Here is an 8,271-nt window from a genome sequence, read left to right on the forward strand (position 1 = left end):
CTCCCTCAGACCGTCTCCCCTCTCATGCTGTTTCTCTCTCTCTCTTTCTCTCAAATAAATAAATAAATAAAATCTTAAAAAAAAAAAAAAAGCAGGGGGAAACCGTCATTAAAGATACTAAAATATGGGGCGCCTGGGTGGCTCAGCCGTTAAGCGGCTGCCTTCGGCTCAGGTCATGATCTCAGGGTCCTGGGATCGAGTCCTGCATCGGGCTCCCTGCTCCGCGAGGAGTCTGCTTCTCCCTCTCCCTCTGCCCCTGCTTGTGTTCCCTCTCTCGCTGTCTCTCTCTGTCAAATAAATAAATAAAATCTTAAAAAAAAAAAAAAGATACTAAAATATAGCGGTCTTTCATTTTCCCCATGACTTGCCATGGTGTTATTTGCCACTTTGTGCCAATAGAAAAGAATACAAGTTTTAATTGCTAGCATGAATTTTGTCACTCAGCATTCTATTATGCAATTCCAGTTTAAAATGCAAATATAAGAATATTTAACTGGAATGCAGAATCACTGAAATACACAATTCATATCTGGTAGCTTCCATAGGCACGTGTTCTTTCTTCTTACAGGGCAGTGGGGACTCGACCCCAAGCAGCTCATCTGGTTTTATTTCACTTTTTGATGCTTGCACACTCCCTTGGCGCCATGATGAAGAGGGGTTGAAAGGGAAGGACTATGGCTGTCCCATCTTTTCCTTTCCTTCTGGGTCATCCTGTTCAGCATCAGTGACTAGCTCACACAAGGACGTAATACGGGTAAGAGGGTATGATAACCGGGTTCCTTGGTCCCTCATGCTCCTTGGAATGTCACTTTCTCCTTTCTGCGTCCAAATCTGGTTCACATGGAGCAGAGTGGCTTCTCCAGGCTGTCAGCACTACTGCTGCCTACAGGGTCGTGGGCACACTGATCCAGGGCAAGAGCACAGACCGCGCAGGAGCTCAGTAACACTCAAAGTGCACGCAAGGTAAGTGTGTATGGAAGCCACACAAAACAGCTGAAACAGGTGTTGTGCGCGTCACCTCTGCTCAGGTGCCCGATCCACTGTCCCATCAGCCGTCACTTACAAAACGCAGTTCGAAGATAAAATTATAAAAATTTCAACATGGCTACGGCAGAGCGCGAAACCAAAAACAGGTCCTTCTGAGTGTGGAGCCCCATGTGACTGCACGGGTTGCACAACCAGGAAGCCAGCCAAGCACTGGGAAACTCTATTATAAGCTCATGCTTCATTTAAAAAGTCGCCTTCGACATGGTTTATATGGAGCGATTACAGCTTTTATTAAACACAGACGTGGGCATTAAAAAAAGACTGGAAGGAACTATCACAAATTGCTAACAATGTGCATCTTTGTGGGGCAGACTGGATACTGTCCTTTCTCCTTCATCCCCATGGCAACTCCAGTCCTGGTCATTAAACCCGGGGTGACACACAGCCACGCTTCCCGTTCTCCAGACCTACAACCACATCTTACAACAACGTCCCCTGGCTCTGCGGTCTTCAAGGATAAAAACCAAAAGCTGTAGCAAGTTAAAACCACCAGGAGATGATGTGGAAAAATTTTATTAGAATCTGATTCCCATCTTGCAGAAAGAAAATGAGAGAAAGCCTAGCCCGTGACTGCACCAACCTTTCCGTTAGGATTGATTAAAAATAAACGAGTGTGTTGCTTACAGCCTGGGAGCTGGCCCATTCGGTGGTTTGGGGAAACCGATAACAACAGGAACCCCTCCACACAGGTGGACCTTTGGAGTCCGCGGGCCCTTTGCTCCTCTGGGCCATGTGACAACCCAGGGCAGGAGGCAGGGCAAGGAGACTGAGGCTCACAGAGGTGGTGTGGCTGAACGGAGAACATCCAGCAGTGAGCCCCCCAGCCCCCTGCAGCCACCTTCACTGCCCCCACCCCTAAAATGGAGACAGCATGAGCTTGGGAAAATCTAGGATTGCGCGTGGAAGTCATGTTCTTTTTTTTTTTAAAGATTTTTTATTTATTTATTTGAGAGAGAGAGAATGAGAGAAAGAGAACACATGAGAGGGGATAGGGTCAGAGGACGAAGCAGACTCCCTGCCGAGCAGGGAGCCCGATGCGGGACTCGATCCAGGGACTCCAGGATCATGACCTGAGCCGAAGGCAGTCGCCCAACCAACTGAGCCACCCAGGCGCCCCGGAAGTGATGTTCTTAAGTGGAAGGAAGAGGTGGAGATCCAGCAGTCCACTGCTTGATTTTCCAAACCAAAGGCTGGCTTTCCCTACTGTCCCCCTGGGCTGGCTTTAGGGCAGCACCACAAGGGACCCCCTCTGAGCCTCCACTTCCTCATGGAGTGGGGACGGGGTGGGCTTAGCCAGTCAGACGATGGTTCTTAGGGCTACTCTAACTCTAACCCCAAAGGAGCACGCATGATTGTTGGCAGACCAGTTATTAAACACTGACTGGGTCCCAGGCTCTGGGCCCGGCATGTTTACACACATCAAGCCATTTCGCGTGATGAGTTCACAGAGAGTGTTCCTTCCACGGAGCAGGGTGGGGGGGGTTCACGACATGTTACCACATCAAACAACGGTACGTCCCTGGTTTCAAGTGATCTAAAGACGCTAAGGTCCTGAGAGACTGTGTGACCTGCCCAAGATGGTGAGCCCAGAGTCAGACCCCACCGAGAACAGGGGTCTCCCGACACCAGATCCCGGGATCTCTCTTCCGGCTGGAAATGCTTCCTCAGGACAGCCGAGGAAGGGAAACCAGAACTAGGCAGCTCTGACTTGAGTACAATGAAAGCCATCACCGAGGACTCCTCAAGCAGGAAGCAAACACATCAAACTCCCTCTTGGTTTCCGGGATCTCAGATCTTGGCCGTGAGTGACAAGGGAGCCTCCTGGTCTTCCGGATAACCAGGAAAGAGGGTGCTGTTGGTGAGGGAATGTGCCAGCCCACAGAACGGGAAGCCCAGGGGTGGGTGGACATCAGGCCCGGTTAACCCAGGGAGTCACAGTGTTCCCGATGCCACTCATGCTCTGCCTGGGCACCAACAGCATTGTTGGCTTAGGGCTTACGCCCCTCGTGGCCTCAAGGTGGCTTCGGGCAACAACGGGGCTTCCATGTCCCTTCACGAGAGAGACTGACTTCCTGCAGCTCTACTTTCCACTCAAGCCCCAGAACAGCTTCCCATGTCCGTTCTAGAACCATCACTGCCAGACGGATGCACTACCCCAGGGCCAAGCTGGCCCAGCCTATGGCCACAGGTCTCTGGCTGGGAACCGCTATGCTCTTGGTGGGGTGAGGGGTCAGCTGTTGGGGAGCTCAGGCTCAATACCCTCCACGGGGGGGGCAAATTTAACTGAACACTGGTCTCCCACAAACAGCACGCCTCTCCAGTGTGGTCCAGGCCTGGGCAGAAGGCCGACATGATCCCCATGCAGTTAGTTCAAAACATGAGGACAACTCCATGCCGTGGAATCCACCCCACTGTTGGGTTCGGACAGGCCTGCGACAGTCTCCTGACCCTACCAACTCCTTGTCCCAGCCCCTGCTTCATTTGCTCAGCCACACGATCCATGGGGATATGCACATGGCTCTGAAATCACGTGGAATGCACAAGAATGGCAAGCATATTGGGGTCAGGGCAACAGAGGCATCTTTCCTCCTGGGGATCCAAGAGGCACGCGTATATGACAGAGGTTCATGGCTGAGACGCTCACGGGAGGAAAAGCTGGGACTGGGGTCCTAGCAGGAAAGCGTGCCCTCAAGCACCTTCACCTTCAGGCACCTGGGAGTGACCACTGCCACCTCCCCTGGGCTGTGAGCCCCCATATCTGACCCCTCACTGCCTGCCCAGAGCCACACCCAGCAGAGGACAGGCCTGTAAACACTGCTGCATGAAGGGGGAGGAAGGGGTTTGTAGACCAGACTAGCCTAGAGACACCCACTTCACTCACCCCAAAGCTGAGCTCTGTGGCTGCAGCAAGGGAACAGAGCCAGGAAGCATCTTTCCTGGGCCATATCTGGCTCTTGAGAAAAATCTAAACACACAGAGACTTCCTGGCACTCTCCTACCCCTGGTGGTCCCTCTCTCAAGGGTCCAGGTCCTTCTACTGTCTTGAGAGACTCAGCTGTAGTGCTCTCCCCAACACCTACCCAACCTTTCAAAGTTCTCTGTGTCCCAAGGTGGCCTGCACCCATGCTTAGTGATGACAACAACACTCTATCAGCTGAGCTGAGCCAGGAGTTAAAGGTTGGGCGGGGGGGGGGGCTGCTCTGACAAATTCATACCAAGGTGTGAATGACTAACAAAAATCTAAACTCTTCCCAAAGTATTTGAGATTTTACAAGAGGAAATTCAGGAACTCCAGCAGGACTCCCACTGGCAAAGATGGCATTTAACTTGAAACCTAAAGGATGAGAAGGAGTCAGCCATAAGAAGAGCAGGAGGGGGATATTCTAGATAGAGAACACAGCCAGTACAAATGCTGTGAGGCAAGAAAAAAAAAATGACCTGCTTAAGGAAGAGGAAGTAGACCAGAGCCACTGGGGTGTAGTGAGTGAGTGTTTGTGGGCCAAATGACCAAGTGGGACAGATATTTATGCACCAGGGTCTTCTGCAAAACCTCAGCATCCATTATCTGCTCATGAAGTTCTTCCAGGAACCTTATAAATTATACCTGTGCCACCGATTAAATGCCTCCAACAGACCAAGCACTGTGCTGGGTATTTTCTGTATTAGCATAATCACTGATCATCCCAACAGTAATAATGTGAGATAAGTTATTATTATTTCTCCCTTTACAAAGGGAGAAAGTGAAGCTCAGAAAGGTTTAATAACTTGTCCAAGATTACAAAGCGTGAGAAGAGTCAGAAGCAGGATTTGAACGTAAGTCTAACTGACATCCAACTCTGCAACCTACCCCGCTCTGAGCACAAAATGCAAGATGCAACGCTGGGCAAGTCTGTTTTCATGCACGGAGGCCAGAAATCTCCTATAATTCTAATTCTAACAATTACAGTGATTGCTTCCTCTCCTAGACCCTACCCTCCCTGAGGACAGGAATTTCCGATCTCGCTCGTCTCTGCATCCCAGCCCCTGAGCCCTATGCCCTACACAGACCGGCACTCAGTTTGGGATGTGGAGAAAGTCAAGCCTCGGTTTCTTCTATAAAATGGGACTGTGGGTATGCGAGACCTTGTGTGAGGCCCCAGCACAGGCAGGTGTTCAACATACCTCAGCTGTCAGTTAACAATTTACAGTTCCCAGGCGGCCCCTTCATCCACCATCCCACCTGCCCCTCACAGAAACCCTAAGACCGAAATTGTCGGCAGGATGGTACTATGCACTTCCACTCTACAGATGGGGAAACCAAGACTTAGTGAGAAGAGCTTCCCCTCAATAGCACAGCGCTCCCTTCTAGAATATAGGCTGCCCAAGGGCAGAATCATTGTCTAGTCCCCAGGGCTGAAACAGTGACTGGCACATAGTAGGTGTTCAGTAAATATTTGTTAAATGAATGAAGAGGAAATAAAAACATCACTTCTTTCTCAAACGATGCACTTCCCCCTTGCTCTCCTCTGCTAAGAGCTGGTAAATCTCTGGAAGAAAGCTGGAAAGCGAGCCTCTGGGGGGTTGGGGGGGGGTGGGGATCTGGCATTGGATTTTTTTTTCCTGGATCCCTCTTCGTCTCCGGGGAGTGGGTGGGATGAAGAAGGAATTAATGTTTGCAAATGTCCACTATGGGTCAGGCCATAGGGCTTTTTACTTTTAATCACAGGGTCCTGCGTCCCGTCCCATCATCCTCAACGTAGAGATGAGAAAACAGAGGCTTCCGGCAGAAAGCCAGACCGGGATGCCCTGCCAAGATCTCCTCGCAGCCAGAGCCAGACCACTAGGGCACCTGCCAACAACCCAGAGGCCTCTCTCACCCTCTGCGCTCGCTCTCGGCAGCCTGCGAGCAGAAAAAACACCCCGGCTCACGCTGATTCTTCCTCAACCTCAACAAGGCAGGCCACAAAGGGCCGCTTTCAGCTCCCTGGGCCCTTGAAAGCCCTAGCTTGGGGGCTGAGCCCTCCCCCAGCCAGGCAGCCCTGCCCCCTCCCCCCCCCCATCAGCAAAGCGTGACTCAGCGGTTCTCCTCCGGGGGGCGGAAAGCGCCACCCCTCAGCATCCCTCCGCCCAGGTTACACAAACAGCCTCTGCTCTCCGGGACTGGACGCGGGGGTCCGGCCCCGCGCTGGCCCCGCGCTGGCCCCGCGCTCCCCGGCCTCCGCAGGGCTCCGGCTACCGCTTGGCCTCATTTCCGGCGGAGCCAGGCACTAGAGCCGCGGACACCACCCGGGAGTCGAGTCACCGCCGCCAAGCCCACACAGGTTCCCTGACACAGACCCCCACACGCGCCAGCCCCGCGGAACGCCGTGCGCAGGGCCCCTCCCACTGGGGCACCCACCAGGGGACCTCTTGCTACCAACCCACCAACACTGATGCGGCCAGTTCAGCGGCCCCTAGGGAAGGTGCAGCCAGACCCTAACCCTGGAAGGTCTCCAGCCCAAGTGTCCCCACTGCTGCATGCTGACACCCCGCGGCTAGCTGTCCCCATCTTCAATCAAGGATTCGCTCCGCGGGCCCCTGGCTGCGGCTTGGGAGCTGTCCCCCACCATTCTCTGGGCAAGGTGGAGTAGAGGGACCCTTGGAAGTCACTGGCCCATCAGCGCTGACCACCTGGATTCTACCACCTCGGGGGGGGGGGGGTTGGGCTTGGGCCTGTTAGGCCAGTTTGGGGGATTTCAAATGCAGGGCGCGTTTGGGATGGCATGTCCCACTTTTTTGGGAAAATTCTGACAGTTTGGGGCCAGCTCCTTCTGTCTCGGTATAACCCACTGGGAATAAAAGACCAAACCCAAACGGCCGCCTTCTCCCACCCACGAGGGGCCCCTGCCTCTGGAGGCACAAGGAGGGGCCCAGGACAAGCGAGCCTCTGGGGGGAAGGGGGAAAATCTGGCATTGGATTTTTTTTTTCCCCTGGGTCCCTCTTCTTCTCCGGGGAGTGGGCAGCCTAGAAAATTCTGTGGGCTTCGGGCAGGGCTGAAAGGGCAAACCCAGGATTCTAAGCCACTACATTTCCCCGGATTTCTTCACCACATTAGCCGCAGGAATGGCCTTTTTACAAATGACGGCCAGGGCTGATTCAGGATGCCACCAGGCCTGGCGGCTGAAAGCTGCCTGCCGGAGGGCGGCGCGGAGGAGGGCGCTGGGCTGCGGAGGCCGGCGCCCTCGGGCTCCCCCCCTCCCGGACCCGGGGCAGGGTGGGTGGGGTAGGGTGGGGTGAGGTGGGTGGGGGGACACGACACACAGCGCGCGGTCCAAACCTTCGGAGGGCATTCGGTGCGACGGCATCCCCACGCCGCGGCCGGCCGGAGGGGGCCTCAGACAACACGTACGTTACCTTCAGTCACATAGCTGTGGTCCCGCAGGAAGCTGTGGTTAATTTTCCGCGTGTCCGTGTCCTCGCCCATTGAAGGCCGTGCCCGGTGCCCTGGGCATGCCCCGCCGCCGCACACCGATGCAATCCGCAGAGGTCGCGCCGGGCGCGCGGGCCATGCCGCCGCAGCCTAGCAGGGGCGCGGGCCGCCGGGGCCCCGGGGGGCGGGCATCGCGGCCGGGGGCGGCCGGGGACGGGCGGGGCGGCCGGGGCGGGCGCCGCGGTCAAGCGAGCGCGCGGCGGGCGGGCGGCGGCCGCGGGTGGGGGCGGGCCAGGGCCCGGGCGCGCATCCCGGCCAGTGCGCGCTGCGTCGTGCGCCCGGCGGCGGCGGCGGCGGCGGCGGCCTGGTGCCGGGGCGCCTGGCTGCGCGGCGGCGGGAGGGGACGCGCGCGGCGCTGCGCCGACCGAGCCGGGGCCGAGCCGGGCTGCGCGGGCTGGGGCCGCCGCCGCCGCCGCCGCTCCGCAGGCCCCTCCCTCGCGCCGCCCGCTCCTCCGCCCCCGCGGCCCGCACCGCCCGCCGCGCGCCGGCCGCCCAGCGCCCTGCAGGTGGAGCCGCGCCCCGGCAGGGGCGGCACCGCGGTGCTCCGGCCCCCGCGGGTGGGCACCTTTGGTGTCTGGGTGTGCGGGCGCGGGAGGGAGGAAGGAGATGGCCACCTGGGGGTGGGGGGCGCTGGTCAGCTGAGCTTTTGGGGGGCACCTTGGCCGCTCGGGTGCCGGAATTACGGAAGAGATGCCCAATGATTGAGGGATTCGAAGAGGTAGGGCGGGCGGACCGCCACCGGAAGGACAGGGAGGGGATGGGGGCGGCTGAAGGT

General features: G+C 56.5%; 1 protein-coding gene across 2 annotated transcripts in view; it reads right to left on the reverse strand.

The window, feature by feature from the left end:
* PPP2R2C (protein phosphatase 2 regulatory subunit Bgamma) overlaps positions 1-7,598 on the reverse strand; it is a 133,310-nt gene extending 125,712 nt beyond the window's left edge. Inside the window, exon 1 of one of the 2 annotated variants that reach the window (XM_081812658.1) lies at positions 7,421-7,598. In XM_081812658.1, the coding sequence (XP_081668784.1) occupies positions 7,421-7,490 (70 nt within the window). In that variant the 5' untranslated portion in view covers positions 7,491-7,598. Of the gene's footprint in view, positions 1-7,343 lie in introns of both variants that reach the window. The other variant, XM_081812659.1, reaches the window with a different exon arrangement.
* Between the last annotated feature and the right edge of the window lie 673 nt (positions 7,599-8,271).

This window comes from Leptonychotes weddellii, chromosome 2 (genome assembly GCF_054177405.1).
Source record: "Leptonychotes weddellii isolate Sample4059 chromosome 2, ASM5417740v2, whole genome shotgun sequence".
NCBI classification, from domain to species: Eukaryota; Metazoa; Chordata; class Mammalia; order Carnivora; family Phocidae; genus Leptonychotes; species Leptonychotes weddellii.